The sequence below is a fragment of the Spea bombifrons genome, chromosome 4, assembly GCF_027358695.1.
Source record: "Spea bombifrons isolate aSpeBom1 chromosome 4, aSpeBom1.2.pri, whole genome shotgun sequence".
Classification (NCBI taxonomy): Eukaryota; Metazoa; Chordata; class Amphibia; order Anura; family Pelobatidae; genus Spea; species Spea bombifrons.
The window spans coordinates 79,525,031-79,547,747 of NC_071090.1; the positions used below are offsets into that span (position 1 = coordinate 79,525,031).

General features: G+C 36.0%; 1 protein-coding gene across 3 annotated transcripts in view; it reads right to left on the reverse strand.

Annotated features, from left to right (window-relative positions):
• Window positions 1–5,576: 5,576 nt before the first annotated feature.
• Window positions 5,577–22,717, reverse strand: part of MYZAP (myocardial zonula adherens protein) — a 46,006-nt gene continuing 28,865 nt past the window's right edge. The window contains exons 7-16 of one of the 3 annotated variants that reach the window (XM_053464204.1): window positions 22,230–22,382; window positions 21,140–21,265; window positions 19,975–20,103; window positions 19,476–19,570; window positions 18,498–18,603; window positions 17,706–17,789; window positions 17,393–17,493; window positions 8,416–8,970; window positions 6,735–6,945; window positions 5,577–6,023 (exon numbers count right to left, since the gene is read on the reverse strand). In XM_053464204.1, coding sequence (XP_053320179.1) covers window positions 5,892–6,023; window positions 6,735–6,945; window positions 8,416–8,970; window positions 17,393–17,493; window positions 17,706–17,789; window positions 18,498–18,603; window positions 19,476–19,570; window positions 19,975–20,103; window positions 21,140–21,265; window positions 22,230–22,382 — 1,692 coding nt within the window. In that variant the 3' untranslated portion in view covers window positions 5,577–5,891. Of the gene's footprint in view, window positions 6,024–6,734; window positions 6,946–8,415; window positions 8,971–15,239; window positions 15,403–15,860; window positions 16,039–16,494; window positions 16,534–17,392; window positions 17,494–17,705; window positions 17,790–18,497; window positions 18,604–19,475; window positions 19,571–19,974; window positions 20,104–21,139; window positions 21,266–22,229; window positions 22,383–22,717 lie in introns of those variants that run through there. The other 2 variants (XM_053464202.1, XM_053464203.1) reach the window with 2 other exon arrangements.

Below are 22,717 nucleotides of genomic sequence, written 5' to 3' on the forward strand. Positions count from 1 at the left end.
TTTTGTCTTTTTTTATATATTTTCATCTTTATTCAAAAGATTTTGTTACAACAAAGAAATAAGCAAAAAATACATTAAAAAAAAGGAGCATCAATCCATTATATAATATATATATATATCCTTACATTTGTAGACATTGTTAACAAATTAAAGGAAAAAGAAAAAGATCAGATTGATAATTAAGTATATAATACTTAGAATAAATAAGAAATCCGGTTCAAGTTTTCCATCTTGTTTTGTACAAGTGGTATGAGTATCTGCAAACAAACGTTATGTCTTTTAACCCCTTAATGACAAAGCCCGTACATGCTACAAAGTTCTTCCATAAGTGAATTGATGAACATGTCTGTCATATATATTCAAGTGTTATCCATACTCCACATATTTTTAACCTTTCATAATAATAATATTTATGGGAATAAAATGGTCCTGGAGCCGAAGAACACATATAAAAGGCATGTCAGGAGACTAGCCAGTTCTATAATGTTTTTAACTGTTTGTTACACTGTTAAATTTGTTATAAATTTCATTTGGCACTTCCCCGGTGTGAGACACAGTCATGTGCACTCACTACTTTACTTCTATCACTGAAGGGAGCTCTAATAAACCTTCTTATTAAACACCTCTCTTGTGACACAAAGCATGAACCTGCCCAGGGAGGTTGCAGGAAGGCCTACCAGACCAGGAGAAAATAATTGCCAACACTATTGCCGTTGGAGTTCTAAGGAACTTAGTATGAAAATCAGCCATACTTTGGCCTAGCTTTATACTCAAGATGCCCCTACTGGTTAAATAAATATAATAGAATAAAGTTATTTTGGAGCAGAGCCATAAAGTATGTGAAATGTGAACAAAAAGGGGTACAGGAAGCAGGCAGCATTTGTTTAAAATGGGCATCGGTGGCCATAACGCTACCCATTTTACATCCTTTCCCCTAAACAAAATAGCTCCCTAGGCTCATGCTTAGTGAGAACTGAAACCATGTCAACTAAGGGTGAAAGAGATAAAAGCTAATTCAAATAGTTTCTCTGAGATTCTTATAAGAATCTCTCTCTGTCTCTGGGAGACTGTCCATTTGCTGTCACGTGGGGAGGGGAGCGTGTAGCCCAGGTACTTTAGACACTCCTAATGAGTTGTGTCGTAAAATCTGCTCACAAACTCCTGCCTGATATTTTATTAAGTGATATTTTGTTGTTATGGTACCTTATACCTGATAAGTCTTATTACAATTCTTCAAGTACCAAACAACCCATTGTTATTTCTTAGGCCCTGATTTCTATCAGCTTCATGTTTTGATTCTACTATGGAAACATTTCTCAAATCATAACTCTGAAGAGATGCATCCCCTGTAAGATTTAATGGCACCCAGCACATGACATCTATCTGGCATCCTTTGAAGATGCCCTGCTGGCAGCTCCTCCATTCTCCTCTGACTTTATGGTGGGGTCTGGCCAGGTTTCCAGATTATATTTATGACAGGATGTGGCCTAAGAAAAAGTTGCATTTTCCTCTTCATGCAAGATACCTTGTTAGCTCCTAAACAGGCATTTTGCGTGACAGGATATAATTGCTTAACCCCATTCATCATAGAACTATTTTAGTGTTACAGAACATAGGCAGCTGACAAATGTTGACAAACAGGGTTTTCAGAATGCTCATAAACATAGCAGCCCCCCCCCCCAGGTGGATCTTGCGGGTGATGATGAGCCTCTGTCGGCTTTTTCTTTTTTTCACCTTTTTTATTACCCTATGTATGTAAAGTTTTGTTTTATTTGATTTCAGATGTCTACATCTATTTGGTTTTTCTTGTTTGTGCACAATCTCAATTGTGTCTTCGTTCTGTTTTTTTTTTTTGTTCTCCTCTTGTCTCAATAAAAATATTATTTAGCTAAATATAACAGCTTTAAAACCTAAATCCCATTTTTAAGGAGTATGACAGCAAGAATTAGGCAAGCAAGCCATCAGGTCATTAACATTTAGGTCAATCTAAAGTAATAAAGACTTTCCATTTGTGAAGTACAGATGTTTGAGAAATTTGCGAAAACTGAAGGCCTCTATTTGTGTATCCAAATCATTTATAACCAATGTTTACATGATTTTTTCCTTAAATATTATAAATGCAAACACAACTGCATATAATAAAAACAAAGAACAGGATTCCTTTATGTGGAAATGGAGACAATAAGCAAATGTGGAACTTTACAAAGAAAATCATTGCAAAAGGGGTCCCTAAAATAGCTTTATTTGGCATGCGTATTGCTTGCGGATGAAGATTAAATATTTTATATAAATTAATAAGAAATTAGGCAATGGATTTCATACAATTACTAAATACATAGACATAATCGTATATTTGAATTTGGAAAACGGCATTAAATATCTTATCTCTAATAGATGTGATACGATTGCAGGCACATTGTTATAGTTAAGTCCGTGACAGCAATTTGTTATTTTATGTCAACCAATCAACTGAAAAAAGGTCTCCAGGGACGTTACAATTTTTTTCATCTTTGAATTTTAAGTGGGGTATTGTAAACATAAAGGTCTTTTCTCATTAGAAAATTGGCAGATATTTTGTGGAAGGTTTCAGATACGCTCATAACAGTACAGAGGATAATGTGGAAACACTTTCTTGGAACAGATCAGAAATCTAAAACTTTGTTTAGAAAAGATAAGCAAGATTCTTATCTAAGAACCCCCCCCCTTACGATCCATACACAAGTGTTAAAATGCATTTCTCGTATATTTAAGCAGTTTAAACCTCTTTTATTAGTTGTAAAAACCTGTAATTTTTTTCCAAGCGTGTTTCCTGGTAATGTAAAAGTAAAAATGTGTTTTACCTGTAATCTGCTTCTAATCTAGGAATCTGCACAAATATGCCAATTTAAACATTTTACTTTAATAACAACCTATTAAAATGCCGTTACAAGATTTCATGTACGAAACTATGCTTTTAGATATATAATGTCTGTATGTCGTCTTGTTATGTTATATACTAATTGTTATGTCCTGTCCACCCTTTGTACAGCGCTGTGGAATCTGATGGGGCGATATAAAACAAATAATACATAAAATGCTGTGAAAACATTTCTTCTATTTTTTGCATACTTATCACACAGATGTTTCAGATCAAATTAAAGTTCCCTAGTTTTTTTGGTATTGTATATAGAATAGAATCCAGTAATTTCCCTGGGTTGTAAGAAAAATCAATTTGGTTCCTAATTTGTACACAAATCTGTTAACCCCTTGATTTATTCTTTAGTTCTTTCTCAGAATGGCTATAGATAAAAATAAATGTAATAGTCACAAATGTGCCACAAATTTTATAGGAAAATAGATTTTTTTTTATTGACATTTACAGCCTTTAAAAAAAAGTCAGTATTGTCACACAGGAAGTGAGGGAATAAAAATTAAGCATTAAAACAAGTTCTGTTGGAAAAAACAGTCTGGCATATAGAAATGTGCACAACAAGTGGAACAAATCTACCTGCTGTAAAAATAAGACAACTTTTAGAATTAAATGCAATGTAATTAGTTTACCTTACGGCAATCTGATAAGCAGTCCAACTATAGAGTTCAGCAATTTGAAAGAATTGCTTCAGTATCAGTGTGTCTTAGCATATATATTAATCTTTCTGTGAGATTCTATCAATTTTTACATTGTTCATTTTCACAATTCAACTTTGTGCTCTGTACATTATTACCGTATTGGCCCGATAATAGGCCACACTTTCCCTCAACACTTTGCGTCTATATTCGGAGTTTAGCACAGGGATGCGCAATTTAGCCCCGCTGCGGCCAAGGGGCTTCTATGGCGGAGCGCCGGCATGACATGACCTTCCGGCGCGCCGTAAAAAGAAGCCCCGGCAGCACTACCGGCCAGCAGCAGCGGAGGCTGCCTGAGTGCATCGCACAGGCGTTCACTGGCTGGCACTGGCAGCCGGTGAACCCCTGTGCGATGCACTCAGATAACCTCCGCTGCTGCTGGCCGGTAGTGCCGCCGGGGCTTCTTTGAGCTTCAGCACAGAAGCCCCGGTGGAAGCGGCAAGAAGCAGCAGAGGTCGTCTGCGCAATCAACATATCAGGGTGGCATAAAGCATATCAGAGGGCAGAGTGGCATATCAGGGGTTTTAAAGTATATCGGGGGCAGAGTGGTATATCTGGGAAACATCTAAAAGTAAGGTGCATTATGAATTAAGGGGGAGGACATTAAAACGGCTATTGGCTTTCCAAATTTCTGTTTGTATATAACCTATACTGACTAACTGCATAATATTTTAAAAAATGATGAAGTACATGTATTATTGTTCGTTAGATAAAATACTGCTTTACCATTCCACTCATGTGTATTTTTTCTCTAAAATAGCACCAAAGTTTAAGGGTGCGGCCTATAATGGGGCCAATACAGTATTACGTAATGTAGACTAACGGTACCTTAAAGATCCGAAATTGCAAAATAACAGAGTGATATAGTGTAGTTAAAAAATTTAATTTACCCAATTATATATTGTAAAATATATAAAAATATTGCAAAATGTATAATGTTCTTATAGGGTAGTTCCAGGACTATTTTTTATGCATGAGGCATATTTTTACCAGGATTTTTGTTAACTAAAGTTTTTTTATGAGTGTCCCTTATTTCCTACTTTCCCAGTGTTATTTACCTGTAATAAACCCTGTGCCTCCTTTCTGAGCTGGAAACTAAAGGGTGGTACTAGCTTGGGCTAACATTAGAAGCACCATATGTGAAGCCATATATTGTCACAAAAACGCATCTCAAAGACATATGATGCCATCTGCAACATAAATGCTAAATGTGATTATGTTGTACGCTTTGATGGAATCTGTGCTCTGATCTCCAGAAGGCTTCCAAGTTGCAAGAACTAGCTTCACAAACATAGCATAGGACCATGGGTAAGCGAGTAGTTGCGTGAAACAGTAATAAATAATACAAACTATATATGACCATTCAAATGTTAGGGGTCACTTAGAAATATATGTGTTTTTGAAAGAAAAGCAAATCTTGTTCTTCAAAATAACACTAAACTTTATCAGAAAAACAGTGTAGACGTTGTTAATGTTATAAATGACTTTTGTAACTGGAAACAGCTGATTTTAAAATGTTATATTTTCATAGGTGTACAGGGGTCCTTTATCCGCAAACATCACTCCTGTGTTCCAAGGGCACATTGTGTTAGTTAATCCAAGTTTAAGTTTAAAAGGCTAATTGATTAGAACATTTCCTCATTTTAAATGAAAACAGCTAAGTGACCCAAACGTTTGTGTGTATGTGTATAATTACATTATATATATATATATATATATATATATATATATATATTATACACACATATAAATATATTCCTTATAATCACGACAATAACACCTTTAAAACTAAATACATGATTAGAAACATCATCAGTAGTGATGAAAGCACAAACACTTATATAATATATAAATATTCATTAACCACGTGAAATGTTACCGTGTTCATAATGTTTGAGGGAATGCCAAGTTATATGCAAGCAGTTATGGATAGGCAGCTGTCATTCAATACTACTACTACTAGTATAAGCTTCTTTGATTTTTGGTGATTAAACCTTTAGAGGAAAGAATATAACAAAGGTTTAAGCTAGAGGGCTCAATTACCTTTTTATACAAGAACAGTGCATAAATACATAAATAATGCTTAATGCCTAAATAGTATTCCACTTTCTTATGCAATTGATTTTTATATTGTTTTTGTGCATACAGCTTTACAAATGACAACATTTTCTATCAATCAGTAAAGAGAATTTCTCTATTAAGAGAAATTACAGCATAGTGTAGAGAAGGTGGAACTACAATACCAAGGATGATCAGCTAGCAATATTCAGAAAAGTTGATTCTAGTTAGTCATCATAGTCTTCATTTTCTTTTAGATCCCTGTATTTCGTGTCAGAGTCCCCCTCCGGATTGAATGTTACCATCTTAATGTTGATTTTCTCAAATAGCTTTTGTGCCGCTAATTTAGCATGTTTTTCCTAGAAATAACAAAGGAAATATTAATAGTGGCATCAATTATAGAAAATCAACAGTTATAAGCAAAGCGCTACAATTTCAATCACCAACTCTGTTCAAAAGCAAATACAAATATCGTATCAAGAGGTGATTTAGTTGTTCTCAATCCAGTGGTGAACAAAGTAGTAATACTTACCCGTTTTCTTAACTGTATTCTGAGATTAGATAGATAGATAGATAGATAGATAGATAGATTTTCCACACATAGTATGCAGACTGGAGGAATAAATTCAATGGCAAATTATTTAGGTGGAATCAGAAGAATAGGTGGTTAGAAATGAGTGTGGCAACTGCATTCCAATGTAAAACAAATGCTCTTGGGATATAAAGATCGAAAGCAAAATTTTGTAATAATGGTAACATGTTGGCAGCAGCAGAAGAAAGGTGTATCTTAACACCTTAAAAAATAAAACTAAGTACATTCAAGGATGTAAGGTTGTAAAGGCAGAAGGACCGATAACAGGTAGAGATGTTTCTCCCATAGAACCTTTTAATATACCAGGATGTGTATTTCACAAATACACCACCCATCCAATAACCTACAATAACCTACAGCAAACGACGGTCATTAAACATGTTCTTTTTATATTATATTTATGTACTAACATTTGTGTGTGATAATCGCTGTTACAAGTAAATGTATCTGAATTATATTGAGCTCAATGATTTCTTACCTCATAAATCTTCTTCTGCTCTGTTTGAAGTGCAAGGGATTCATCCAAAGTTAGCAACTGGGTTGGTGCATGATGAAGTGGTGGAAGTGTGGCAGCTGTGATGTCATTTAGGTGTTTCCTATCCCGCTTTCTTCTTTCTTCTAATGAGAGTTTAGGTGTGCCTTCTGCTGGTGACTCACATTGCGATGAGCAATTAGAACTTGAAGGCAATCTGAAATAGAAATTTAAAATGTTCATATAAAGAAATGTATGTCTCATGGGGTTTAACGATGGATTTGATATACATCATTTGGACAAAAGTATTGGGACTCCTGACCATTACACCAACAGGGACATTTATGACATTGCATTCTAAATACAGACATTAAAATGTAGTGGGTACATATATATAAGTTGGAAGCATCAAATTGTCCAAAATGTCTTGATATGTGCCCTTTAAGCATTCTGGACAGCTTTGTGGGAACAGTTTTGGGAAGGGCCTTTTCTATTCCAGCATGACTGTGTCCCTACCACAACAATGTCCAAATACACGGTTGGATGAACTTGGTGTGGAAGAACTTGACTGGTCCGCGCACAATCCTCACCTCAACCCCATCGAACACTTTTGGGGTGAACTGGAACGGAGATTGCGAGCCAAGTCTACTCGTCCAACATCAGTGCCTGAACACAAATGCTCTACTGGATGAATAGGCAAAAATTCCCACACAAACTCTCCAAAACTGAAATACAACTTCAGTTAAAGACATGCTCGTCATTGTGGGAGGTTTGTTAACTGAGCCTTTTATTGGTGAGTTATACCATAATTTACCCCTTTGCGACCCTTAGAACATGACATTACATCCTATAAAACATGTTGTAGATGACAAAAGATGTAATAGTACATTCATTGGTTATTGCATTGGAAGGCCCATTACATGGGAGATCAGGCTGCTGCTGTTAGTCAGCAGGAGCCAGTGTTTATTGTTAGTTTCCTGCTGACCGATGTGGTATAACGGAGCTTGATGCGAGCGATGCTTACACTGGAATAAAGGAAAATCCCTGAGGTGAAGCCCACAAAGGGAATTACAATCCAAATTAAAAATAAAAAATAAATACAAAACAAAAAAAAAAACACAAAACTGAGAAAAATAGGTACCCAAATACTTCCTGCTCCTCACACTAGAAATATACCCTTCCTTGTCCCCAATCCAAAGTTAAAAATTTAAGAAAAAAATAGTGTGGTATGTAAGGGAGATATGAGAAGACTAAATTACATACTAAATGAAAGGCTTTGCAAAAAATGTCATAAAGAGGAAGCTCTATCCTTGGAAAATCAATATATAATTTGTGCGGATGCACTAAACATGGAAAAGGGGAATCATGGCAGCAAACACATGGTAAAAATGGCAAAAAGCTACAGTAACATGGGGGGAGCAAAGGGGTTCAATGCATCATTACAACTACATATAGTATATGTATTTTGATCAATCACTATGCTCGTTCTTGACATATTCAATGTACAACTTCATACCAAGGAGGTCAGGATACGAGGCTGAATATGGGACATTGGCAGGTAATATTTATGGATGACATAAATAATGAAAAGTTGAAAATGTAATTATAAATTAGCAATAAACCTAACCAATCTTCTATAGTGTTCGTAAAAGAGTTAAGAAAGCATTTTAAATAACCTGAGACATACTTGTTAGTTCTGAATTTATCTTTTGTACAAACTGGGCTCATGGCTCTGTTTTCAATGACTTCAATGAAGTGAGACTTCCTTAGTCCAGAAGGGAGAAAAGGATTTTTTGGTTGAACAGCAGAAGTTTGCAAAGAGTCACTGCTTATTTCTTCATGGCTGTCTTTAAGCGTAATCTTTCTTAGGTCATTCACCAGTGTATCAGCATCTGAACAAACATTAGCCGTACTCTTAGGCAATATTTCAACCATCCCAGAGTCATTTCCCTGACTTGTTTTGCCATTCACATAAGACACACTGTTGTCATTTAGCTCCTCAGGCAGCAAATTTGCAGATACAGCCTTAACTTCCATTTTGTCCAGCTGTTTGTTTGCATGGAAACCGTCCATTTGCGTATCACTAGTCACATCGCTTTGCTTTGCTCGGAATTCCGATCTGAATACCGACAACAGCTCTTTTCTCTTGTTTAATTGTTCCTGTTCAGCAATAGCAAGTCTCACTTTTTCGGTGAAAGCCATGATCTTTTTCCCTTGGTCTGGCAACTTGGTGATGAATTTCCTAAATAAAACAGAGAGAGATCCATTGTGGATTAGCAAGTAAATCATAATAAACGTGATCATGTGTAAAAATACAATCCTGCACAGTCAGCACTAAACAGATGTATTTAGTGCATCAATGAGTGCAATTCTCTTGGCCTAACTATGGCTGGGAAGTTAATATCACTGTCCCTTACTTTGGGATACCTCTTTGTTTTTACCTGTATTATTCCTTTTGTATCGCATGCCCATTAGACATAAGATCTAGAGAGCAGGGGCTTCCACATCCTCAGTCTGTATTTACCGAAACATCTTTGTCATGTATTTAATTGCACAGCACAGCAGGATTGGTATGTCATATACAAGAAGCATACATGTTTTAGCTATGTGACATTCTGACTTGAGCAACCTATATGTCACCCTGACACATAGGTAGCCTACAAGTATGCTAGAAGTGGGCAACTGTCAAAGTAAAAATGTACTACATTACATTTATTTACATAGCGCCAACAAATTCTGTAGTGCTGTACAATACATGAATTGTAGCAAACATAATCATGTATAATGCCAGTATATATATCTATATATATATATATCTATATATATATATATATATATTAAAGAGCACGTCTTTTTGAGAAATATCAACAGAATACTTCTGATGTGGCAGGATTTACAGTAGTTGCATCCATTTCAGTCAGATGATTATACGTCAGAACTAGAACGCAGTAATCAAGGTGCTTAGGTGATAAAATTGCAAAGAAATGCAGATGCTGTCATGGTTAACTCGAGCATGGTATCTTACTTATTATTTAGAAGTTTTTCCTGTCTTTCCAGTATCTCCTTAAGCTCTCCGATACTCTTTCCCCGTAGCTCTGCCGCGGGACCTGCCTCCCCGTGCCCCCCCGAGACCGACATCTTTCTCTTTCAACAAACACCCAGCTTCAATGCCGGAAAACTCTGGAAGCTGCCATTACCGCGCGTCATATTCAAATTACAAAACTTTATTGACAAAAGCAACAGTTCTATACATAGTGCGCTACCAGTGATATACGAGTGGATCTGTAGGTGTTTGAGTTTCTGCCGAGAAAAATGCCGTTAGAAAATTGAAATAAATACTAGCTTGTTGGAAACACCGGAGCAAACTAGCTGTATTACTGGCTGACAGGTATAGAGTAACTTTTTGTCCCCAGGGCTTACACCACCTTGCGAATGATTTTTTGCGCATGCGCAGTCTTTATTTGTTGCTACCGATTGTGTTTTTATTGTAGAGTTTTTTGTTTTTATCTATCGTATTTCAGAAGACGTGTATCGTAAAAAGTGTGGTGTGAAAGAAACAGGGTATGGGTCTTATAGTCCCAGGGGTGTTACCTGTACAATACAAGGGGGCTCTACAAAAAATAATAATGGGACCACTCATCTATCATATGCATTAAATTAAATATGATGTCTGAGGTGTCTCTTAACAATGGGTGACACTAGTTGCTTTAACCCTCTTACTTTACTCAATCGTAACAAGACATTATTTTCTGATATTTGAGCCATGACCTATACTAGAGAGTATTCTCTGGCTATTCCTGCAGCCACAACACTATTTTGGACCACTTATTATTTTGGCAGATGGAACATTATCTGGCCATGAAGGCAACCAGAGCACTATAGTAGAGTGTCCACTGGGCATTCTGGTCAAAACAATATGGTGGAACATCCACTGACTATTCTTGCTAGTTAAAACGGTATGCTGGAGCTTGCATCGGCAATTCCTGCATTAGCCTCTTCAAGCCTAGAGAGAAGGGCAGGCCTTCAAGCCATGGTTCCCCAGAGGAAGTATATCAAGTAAGTTGGGGGAATCTGGTGATTTTGATTATGATGGGATATAATGAAAATCTTGAGGAAAAAGAGAAGAAAAAGCATTAGCAAAGTTTACAAAAGTATTTGCATGCTGTCCTGCTGTCTCAGGGTAAAGGAACAAGCAGAGATCTCTCTGGCTGTTTTAGAACTATAGATCTCCTGATTTTTAGAAGATCATAGCTGAACTTATAAAAGAGTCTGCTGCTCCCACAGTTTAACATTTGCGCAAGGACAGGATCACAGCAGTAGAGATCGGACAGGGATGGTCCACGGGAACCTGGAACCATACTGCTAGGCGGAGAAGAATCAAAGCATGAGCCAGGTCAGAAATCTGAATGGGAAGCATTAGATACCAATTTACAGAGCAGGATCAACACCGTTAGACACACCAGGTCAGGATACCAGAAAACAGGAGCGTCAAACAGAATCAGGAACCAACAGCACAGTCAAATGTCAAGGGTTTGACAGTCCTACTATAAAACAAATGCTTTCTCCGGACCAGTCAGTCAAGAAAAACATCTATTTTCCACCATTAAAAGACCCTTCTATTCTGAGTCAGAATAAAAGTTTACTTTGAGGTAGTAAATCATTATTTATTAATTCATTTGTTGCTTGTCACATATTAAGAATTCCATTGCAACTCAGAAAGAAATCAATGGAAGTAAAGAAATATGAAATAGGTTACCTGAGTCTAATGGTCATATACAAAGTTTTCAATAAGAATTCAATAAGACTTGAAGTGTTCTGAGGGTGCAAGAGGGACAGCTGAGCAAGGGTGCAAGAGATTGTTGGTGTTTCCTCTGAGAAGACTTGTGTTCTTCCTGGTATTGAAGAGGTGACTATTAACCCACGGTGTAATTTATGTTCTCTAGGCGATGGAAATAAATGTAATAATCAGTTTGTTTGTGTTAGCGTGCATCCCTGTCTCAGACACCCTCTCCCATTTTTTCCCTTATTGTTCCTTCACCCAGTTATTTTAAACCTCTGGTTCTGTTCACATCTACTCTTATCCTGGTCTTTTTCTGACAAGCACCATGTGTCCTGCTGTAATTCAAGTTGTTAAACACAATCACCTTCACTTAAACATTGTGTTCATCAAGTTCAACACATTCCCTCAGTCATCTACTGCCCATGTAAAAATATGATCTTCCGAAAAAACTTTGCCTACACATTTTAATAAAGTCTGTATATGCCTTCTGACCAATATTATTAATTTTGTATGGATTTCAATTAAAAAGAAATGGCTTAGATTAGTGTGTAGTAATCCGAGTTTACACTAGATGGCGAAGAAAGACCATGAAATTATTCAGCCTGGCCAGAGAATATTTTTGACACTTCACACTATGGTATCTTTACCCAGCAAGTGTACTTCAGTTTTGTTAGTATCATCATGCAGAAGGTATCTGAAAATACAGAAATACACAGTGTACCCATCTTCTGATGGCTACTTCCAGCAGGATAATGCACCATGTCACAAAGCTCACATCATCTCAAACTGGTTTTTTGAACATGACAATGAGTTCACTGTACTCCAATGGCTTCTACAGTCACCAGATCTCAATCCAATAGAGCACGTTTGGGATGTGGTGAACGGGAGATTCGCATCATGGATGCGCAACCAAAAAATCTGCAGCAACTGCGTGATGCCATCATATCCATATGGACCAAAATCTCTGAGGAATGTTTTCCAGCACCTTGTAGAAAGTATGCTATGAAGAACAAAGGCAGTTCTGAAGTCAAAAGTGGGTCCAACCCGGTACTAGCAAGGTGTACCTAATAAAGTAGCCAGTGAGTGTACAGACTTTGTTTCATTTGCAACAAAAAATAAAGTTTTAGAAAGCAAATTCTGCCCTGTTTAGTTATATTACTGTATTCTAGTTTATGTAATATAAGTTATGTCTACCATCTTGTTTCCAATATGGCAGACATTGTCTGTTCCTCTTCTTTCGAGTACTGTTACATTAATAGGCATTTAAGTGCCTGAACAGATTGTATGGTATTCCCTTCTTAAGGTGGCAGTACTGAATCAGCAGGAGGGATCCCTCAGTGTCAAAAAGACCCTAGAGGGTCTACAAAACCTACTACGGTGTCTGATGATCACCTTCAGCTGCAAAGCCCTGCTTCCCATTTACTGTGTTATTATCAGGCAGCAAGAACAGAACTAAACTAATCAAAATACATTTAAAAACCATCTGGGGGAGTGTACCTATATTACAATACCACTGCAGTTAGAAAGTAAATTGTATATCAAACTGGCAATTACATTGCTAAAATAGCACTTCTCGGTAACAAAAAAATCATGTTTTTAACCAAGGTTAGCTATTTCAAATAATTACAAATGTGTGTACATAATTGTTTATGTAATTTTTATTATTGATAAAGCAATGTTAATTTTATTGCATCATTCTCCTTTACATCACCAGTTTAAAGACAAAGTACGCATTTCCTGCATTTAAAGTATACATTTTCTATGTTTTTTATTTCTTTATCAAAGTATGTTTTACAGCTCAGGTACTGAATATATGAACACACAAGAAAAAAAAAAACTCTTATATAACACTGAGGAGAACCTATAGCCAAAACGCATCATGTGAGAATACATTTCAAATATAAAAGCAATGCATATTACACCTTAAGGCACATGGCAGTATTTGCATATATATATATACACATATGCTATTTTAATGTATTAATTGTAGCATTTTTGAGATTATAATTAGCATTTTAGAAAACAGTCACATTGTTAACAGAAAAAAATATAATATGAAATAAATATACTGCATCAAAGGCACTATTGGGAGTAAAATGATATTCTTTATCATGAAACGAGAGATAAGTTATCAATACCCTTTTTTCCATGTATTATTTCTGCACATTTTTTAAAAAAAGACGATGACAATATGAAGGTAAATATGTATAACAATACAAACTGGGATCGGAATACCAGAAAGAGTAGAAATGTTATAAATAGTCAGACTTAGCAACTATACCAAAATATATAACACGTAAGTGCCAGAGCCCCTTAATGGAAAAAAGGATACAAAAGATTTGTGCAGGTACATTTTTTTAAATTAATTTAGAAGCATTTATTCTTCCTTGTAAAGTCTGGCTTCTTTTAAGGACATGGTCAGTGACATCTATCAGAATGTCCTACAAGGATTCTGCAAAGTGCAAGAGGGAAGTAATGTTTAAGACAAGAGGTCATACTCTAAAACCAATGGCTCAGATGCAATGTTAGGAAGTGTAACTTCACTGAGAGGGTAGTAGATAACAGCCTATACACTGAGGAATAGGCATAAGACAAGACCAAGGATCGAATAATGTTTGAGGGTTTACAGCAGGAAAAAAAGGGGCAGACTAGACAGGAAAGATTCTTATCTGGCATAAAATTCTATTTTTCTATGTTGTGGCGATACGATGATCACCATGAAGCAAGCAAGAATCAGAAGGACTTGACAGCGGTGCTGTTGACACAAATACATTAAACTGTAAGTTGTAGGTTGGTTGGAATGAAGCCGTTTATTTCACTAGCCTAACAATGCCACTACAGTGTTTATCCATAATAAAGTTAAACCTTTTAGCACCTACAACCATTTAGGGAATTAACCCTACGAGTTTTCAATATAAGTGAAAACAATGTAGTGTTTGTCATGTATTTAAACCTTTCAGTGCTTTAGTGACAAAAGTCCTGCTTAACCCAATATTTTAATTATTTATTGATTTATACAGTGCCATTATACCAAGCAGCACTGTAAAATGGTTAAAGGGTACAAAAAGTAGCATATCACATAATTTGGATTTACAGAAGCAAGAGGGCTCGTTAGAGTATAACACTCCTTATTTCTGCTACATTACAGAAGGTTATATATATAAAAAGAATATTTTTTTTACATATACATGTTTTAAACATTTTCCCAATAAACATTAACAAACATTTCAACCCAATACCAGAGCATGTAGATTAATAAAAGTATTGCTGCCCAAGTTTTGAAAACCTGTACATAATTTGTACCAGGAGTGTAACTAACCAGTTTATTGTTTCCACTGTATTTCTTGCCTGAACTGCCTACCTACCCCACAACATGCCATTTATGTCAGTCTACCAAACCAGTTACATTACTCAGTTTTTTAGACAAGAATGCAAGCAATTGCAATTTGGGCCCAGTGTATTGGATCGGGTGCTGCTACCTAATAAGCAGTTGCTTAGGAGACGTAACATGTGGGTCCCATAAACATGGAGCGTAGAGACATATAGTGATATATCATAATATTGCTTCATTATCATGTATTTACAAACAACTGCATATATTTATTGTGCTGGAGAATATCACATCCAAATGCTGGGTTTGAAATGGACACCTAAAGAAACTCCACATTGATATCAGTGCATGAATCATACACAAATAAATAAACTCTTAATAAGTCAAGAACGCCAAAGCCAAATAATTTGTTGACTGATGTTACTCCTCATCTTCTTTGAACAAAGTTGACTCTTTAAGACACCTTATTTTTCATACTTAATTGAAGGACTCTCATGTAAGGAGTGTATGATCTCTGGTTGGGACTTCCAGCGTCAGTTTCTGTAGTGCCGAAATTATTTGTGCTATCAGAAAAGAAAAATCAAAAAAACAACTTTATATTTCTCTTGAACTTTCCCGACTGCATTTATTTCTTAGTACCCCCATATGTGTAACCAGGGGTAGACAAAAGGTAGCTGTGACCCTATGGAAAAATAAATGTCTATGTTGCTCTTCAAAGCAAAACGAGTGTGGCCACTTTTGTAATAAATTATATTTTTAAATATACCTTTTGTATACATAGTCTTTTGTAGCAACCTTTTAACGGGTCAACATAGAATAGCTGTGGAGTCACCTAAGCTTTTGGGACTTAGATCACCTTAAAGGTTTCTTCTACTTCTGAATGCATTAATTAGATTAGTTCAGCAGTTTTTAAGACATATTAAAAATTGCAGTAAACCCCAATTCACTTGGTTAGCCTCGGTTTTCAGTATTTTCATGTTCCATGTATCATTTCCATGCGAAAATCTACTGCAGTACTCACCTACCATCACCTATTTGACATCACAGGTTCAGAGAATGAACCCAGTCAGTCAGAGGGGCACTTTGGCTTCTGCGACTCATCTGCTGTGCAAGCATTGGGAGATTTGCGCGTTGGAACCAGGAGAGGCAGCGGGGCTAGAGTCTGTATAGCGTTTCTTTCAGAAATGCTATATAGAATCCTAAAAGTAATGGAAACTGAATCAAAATCTTTATTTTTGTATACAAAATGGGGTTGCGTCCTTTTAATAATATAAATGAATTGTAGATCTACATACAAATGGGCATGCAACTCTCTTGCCTAATCAATTACCAGTATGCAGCCAACATCACAATGAAATCAGGTGGGTTGAAATGTATTTTTAAAGCAATATCTTAAAAACTGCTAAACTATCTAGGTTGGGGACAGGTTCACTCTATATGGAAAATGTAAAAAGCTCTGTCCCACAACAATGGACATGGGGCACCTTCCCAATTCTTTGATATATCTTTAAAGGACATTAAAGGCATAAACTATGTATTTTTTCCTGAATCTCTTCATGATAGCTCTCAAATCAATGTTTGAACATGCAACACTGTTGGCTTATTGCTAATATTTGACTAGTTTCCATTTAATACACTAAAAATAAAATACTTACACTACAGGCGATTGAGTATTGGGAGTATCTTCCGACACACTACAAATAAGCAGAATAACACTCACATGAAGAATACATATTTTAAAAGTTATTTTATATCTAGATTGTAACAGGAAATAATAAAAATGTGAATATTGTTAAATTGAATATAAAAAGAAGGAAGGGAAAACATGATTGTTTCTTTATAAAGTACATTTTCAGCATGGGTCTAAAACACTGGCACTGGATGGATATGGATTAGGAGTTGCCAAAAGGAGGCTCTCCAGCTGTTCTGATTGTTCCCCAGCTACATTGACCAAAGGCAAGTTAATAATAATTATGAGGATCTGTAAAATTGGAGATCTATTCACTGAAGGGGAGGTTGACGGAAAAATGATGGTTTCAACTGCTTGATTGAAGGTCCAACCTCATTCAAAGTGTGATTGTTGTCCCAGTATAATATATAGTTAAACAAATTACATTTCTTCACCCATCCTAAGCCATTAAATAATGCATTATGCAGGGCCAGCTAAACCCTTCTTGTAGGAGAAACTGTACCATGTGGCCTTTTATAAGGAATACTGGAGTAAGGGTTTTCAAACCATACCTCTCCTGCAAACTCACCTCCTGTCAACTCTCCATTTAGTAAATAAAACCGAGATTATTCAGTATTGTATTTACTATAAAATACACCATAGTGGCCACTAGGGGGAGAGCTTGGACTGACAAGAGGAATGCATTTTTAGATAAATGTTAGCCCATAAGTTCGGATCTTACATATTGCTACTATATGCACAGGGTATTATGACTGTACCATACTCAAGGGTTTAAAGTAGAGAAGTCATGTGCCAAGAGACTCAAAAAATAAAACATCCCTATTTGATTAAATGTTGGCTAAATAAAAACAGATGTATGGTACCTGCGTGTAAGATCACAGGATATGGCAGCATCTTTGGTTTCTGTGTTACTCTTTGGTTGATTGGCCAGCAAGTAGTCCATCTTGTCCTGTAATTCTGTATTCTGTAAAAATATTAAAAGCAGTTTTATTCCTTGTATTTATAAGCCTTAACAGTGATTTGCAGTCTATGTGTAAAATGACTGCAAAGCTCCAAAAACCTAAAAGGTTCACTAGATATAATGTTGCCTCTTTCCCACAGTTCCTCATAGACTGAGTTTGTTTATCAGAATTAATGTAGAAGATGTTTGTAAATAAACACGTCCTTCTCACTCACCTCTCCTTCCAGAAACGCTATTCTTTCCAAAAGCTGTTGTATAAGCAAGTCTTTGTAGTGAACCTTTTTTCTTAGAAGCTCAATCTAAGTAAGTGAAACATAGCAGTTTTAACACATTTGTTGATAATTTATACATTGACATCTTAAAAGAAAATGCTATGAATGTTTTCTAACAAACTCCTTGCGTACTGATCTTCAGTAGCTTGGATCCATTACTCAGTAAGAACATTCTTAAAGTAGCTTGGTATACTCATTCATCTTCTGCAAATGTGAATATTGCACAGGATAGTAATGTGCCTTTTCTGTACCTACCTATACGTATTTTATAGCCTTCCTGGGCCAGAACAAGCTACAAGACAATTGCTCTGCAGTTTTTTAGCTGCACAAAAAGGCAATGTGATCTTTTCCTTATTCATCACAATAGCAATGGATAGAGACAATGAATAGTATCCCGTTGCTTCATTCATTAGCACATGTTGGGAGCGTGTAGGAAATGGGATCTCCTTGTTTCTCATGCTACACAGCCAGGACCAATCCCACATCTCTCGCCTCTGACACTTAAAGTAATTAAGTAAAAGAGTAGGCATGCACACCACCATGAAAAGTCAAGAGAAATAAAAATGTCTAAGAATTTTGTTTTATTTTACCTAAAGTAATTAAACCAACAGGTGCTTTTCAGTAGACATCTAATTAGATCCAACGCTGCTCGTCAGCATTATCCTAGATAATACTGTTTTTGTACATCTTCTATTGTGGAAGGGGTTAAATGAGACTTAGTCTAATAAACTTTACCTCTTCGATCATGTTTTTAACTTTTTTTTGTTGGCAGTGAACCATGTCATCCAGGTGTTTAATACGTTCCCGCAAACTTGCTGCAACTTCCTCTAATTGTTGGGTCCTGATTAAAGTGGCAAATGAGTGAAAAATACATCAGACCAAAAGACAATAAAACATGCAATACATTTTTACTTAGATTCTTAGAATATTAAGTAATAGGAAGTCTTAAAATTGACAGTATGTTTAGACATACTGGGACAGAAGGAGAAAACAATCCTGCTCTGGCAAGCGTACTATCTATAAGAAGCTTGTGGGCGAATTAGATAGAAGTAAGTATCATGAGGATCTTAAAGGTGGGGAGAACAGATTATTTCTTTTCAGGATTCAAGTGGTTGCTTCTGTGGACAGGTGGGTTTTTACAAGAATAAGTAGGGGGGGGAGTCTGACAGAACAATGTAAGGATTGAGGAAGGAAGAGAGAAAAGTGGGCTGTTATGAGGATATGGAAATATAAGAGCAAAAATCTTGGGACGGGGTTGTTGAGGGTTTTTAGGAAAGGGTGAAATAAGTTTTATTCTGGAGGGTGTGTGCGGAATAAGCGGGTGGACAGGCTGATGTGATGTGACAGGTGATGAATGGACTCAAGCAATGAAAGACAGGAGAAGGGGTGGCCAGTTACCGGAGGAGTTACAATAATCCAGACAGAATATTTCTAGAAGGAGATTTATCGGTATTTTAGTAGTGTTTTGTGTAAAGAAAGGACACATTTAAGAGAAAGATGGCAGAATTTGGTGGAGCGGCTGAAACTGAGCTCTGAGGCATATACACAGAGAGCAGTAGAGGAGTGCCAGAAAAGGAGATGTTAAGCACTCCGCCAACAGAGAATGACAGGCTGCACAACAGTATATTAAATATAAAAAACAAAAACATTCTATGATGGGTAATTACTCAATTCAATCTCATTTACTTAACATCCAGTGAAATCAAGATGTACCTTTCTCTTTCTGCTGAATTTATAGTTATCCTTTTATCCAGATTCTGTAATCGTTCTTCATGGCTTGTTAACTGTCCTTGCAGCTGCTCCCGTTCCTGTGAAAAACAAACATCTTGTGAAGTGAAATAAATTAATTAACACTTACAGTTACACAAATACACAATAAATACGTTTTACAAATATTTAAAGGGGCACTATGTTTAACTGTAAAAACAGCTATGTTTAAAAAGTGTTGTTGTGCAAAGTTTTAAAAGTCAACCAAAGGAATACCCAATCAGAAGGAACATTCAAGTGGTTGCTACAAAAGTGGGACCACTTTGGACCAGAGCCATAAAGAATTATAACGCATACAATTATGCATAAGGATGTCTATCCAAATTCTATTAATCTGAAACAATTTCATATTCTTTTGCTAGGAAACACCTTAGTTGTTTGGCTGTTTCTTGTACCAATACCTTGTACATTTACCAGTAAAGGACTCAGGTATCCAACATTTTACCTGTTCCATACGTTGGACTAATTTATCCAGCTCTGTAATCTTTAAGTCTCTTTCTTCAATCTTGGCCTCTGCTATCCGGACCTTATCGCTAGCATCTTCGATGGCTTTTAAGTATTGTTTTGTCTGTCCCTGTAAAGTAACATATATCTTTTTAGTTGTATATAGGGTAATAATGATGTTGTGCAACATCCAATGCTGCTGAATTTCTATTACTAATAAATCAAGATTTGTAATGGACTGTTGATAGGACAGCTTTAGTAACCAACAGAATGTGTCACTTCCTTGTACTTTTGATTTTAGGAGACGCATAAATCACAATCAGGATGGAATAAAAAGATCAAAATAATTGTAATTTAGTATATCATATTAGCTCTGTAAAGCTTAGATAAGCAGCCTGTGTCACTCCTATGACTACAAGACAATTGGAGAACAAAAAAGGTGGTTCATATGCAATTGTTAGTAGTTAAAAAAGGATAAAGGTTACAGCCATAATGTTGAAGTCTGAAGTCTTTAGTCAAAGGGGATACCTTTTATGGGACCAACATAGAAATAAACACATGAGAGAATCAAAGAGTGCCCTGCAACCCTGACCAACTTTTTGTGCTAATGGAGTTGCTCCATTTCCTTAGCCTATCCTATTTCCCATGATAAAGTCCCATTGTACAGCGCTATAGAATATGATGGCACTATATAAAACAATAAATAATAATAATTGTGGCTTAAGTTACAATATTATAGAATTTATAGAACAGGTAAACATTAGGGGAAACTACTACTACTGATGAATCCTTCTATGCATTTATATTAAGAAAAAACAATGTAGTTATAAGGCAACCCCATCCATACAGCTGGCCTTTCTACAGTGCGTCGGGATATGACATCATATAAATGCGCTCTACTTTTAAAATAAACACAGCGTAGATGAAAACTATGGAGGACTGAGCCGACTCAGCACGGCCGAGAGAATTGAAACAAGCCGAGTAAACTTGATGGTAACAAACGTTCATTAGTTTCCCACAAAACTGGTATAGATGGTCAACATCAAATAACATAGGATTATGAGGACATAACATTAAGATGTAAGGAAAAAAATTTTGTTTTAGAGACCAAAACAATTAAGAGTTTGAAGAAGCAATGTATATTTGACATTTCATAACTTGCGTACAATAAGAGCTTCTTTTTCTGCACTATATTTCAGTTCTTCTTGTTGTAATTTCTCTTCGTACTGACTGTACAATTTCCGCGTCATCTCTCTCATGACACTAGCATTTGCTTCCTGAGAGGATTCTATCTGCAAGATAAAGAAAAAAAGGATGAAAACCAGATATTCATAGGTCTTACACAATGATGTTCTTACAAGAGAGAATGTCACATTGGGATATCGTAAGGATATATAACCTCCAGATGTTATGTGGCTTGGTTCCATAACCCTCAAACATCTTTTAAGGATGTTCAGTAAGGTATTTAAACTGTCAACTTGGGCTTTATCACAGAGGAACTCACTAAGTTTTATGGCTCTCTCAACCTGCTGCAGTTTATGCAACATACATTTACCTTGAATTACTTATCTTGAGTTCTCTTGATATCAACAGGGTCTAAAAACAAGCTGGGAGTTACATGATGAATGGTGAATTAAGTGCTTCCACCATCAGCAGTAGATTATCCACATGTTTTCCCCATGTTTAGCTCCTGCCAAACTTCATTAGCCACGGTTACTGACATCATAACTGTAAGTTACTATTGCAGCCTAGCCAAATAAACAGTCAGGCTACTCATGTAACTGCCTTTGTGAAAATAACAAGTGGGTTAAGGCTAGAGACAAAAGTTTTTTGTATATATATATATATATATATATATATATATATATATATATATATATATATATATATATACATACATACATACATACACACATATATATATACATAAGTGCGACTGTTGACCATTTCTAGACTAGCAAAATATGAATATAGCTATGACACATACATGATCAGATAACATATGTCATTGCAAGCATTACAATGTTGTGAAGTATGTCAAGTAATTACTACAGATATCATAGTCATAAATCATTCAAAATTGAAGATAACAGATGCACAACTTTTAAGAATGAAAATGTGTTGAGTTGAGGGTCAAAGTATACTTAGCACTTCCACATAATAAATTAAAGTTTAGTGGCTGGCACACTTTCTAGTAATGTGTCCTTTAATAGCAGGGTATCTTGACCAGCATTGATTATTGCATACATTATTTACCTTAACTTTAAGTAGTTGGTTTTCGGTCTGAGCAGCCTCCAAAAGCTGCTGTTTTTCTCTCAATTTACTTAACGACTCATCATAAGAATGTTTTAAGCTCTTAACTTCATCCCGAATGTTGCAGTTTTCAAGGGTCATGTCCACCAATGTTTTCTGAAAGGCAAACATTCACACATATAATGCTGTCAGAAAAATTGCCATTTTGGAAAGTTAGACCTTACTTATCTTGTCTGCTCAAAAAGAAAACAATTTCATTGTTGGTCTCATTTACTACTATTTAATTGGTATGTTTTCCTATAGCTACTAGCCCTACTTTTTCTATTCTTCAATTTCATATTCTGTCATTGATAATAATCCACAGCTTAAAGACAGTTGTGCAATCGTTAGAAGTTGAAAATAGGGACTCGTGTGAAGAATATAATCTTAAAGTAATAGGCAAAGCCAAAATATGATGGACCAAGGCACATGGTGGAAGTGGTCATACAGAA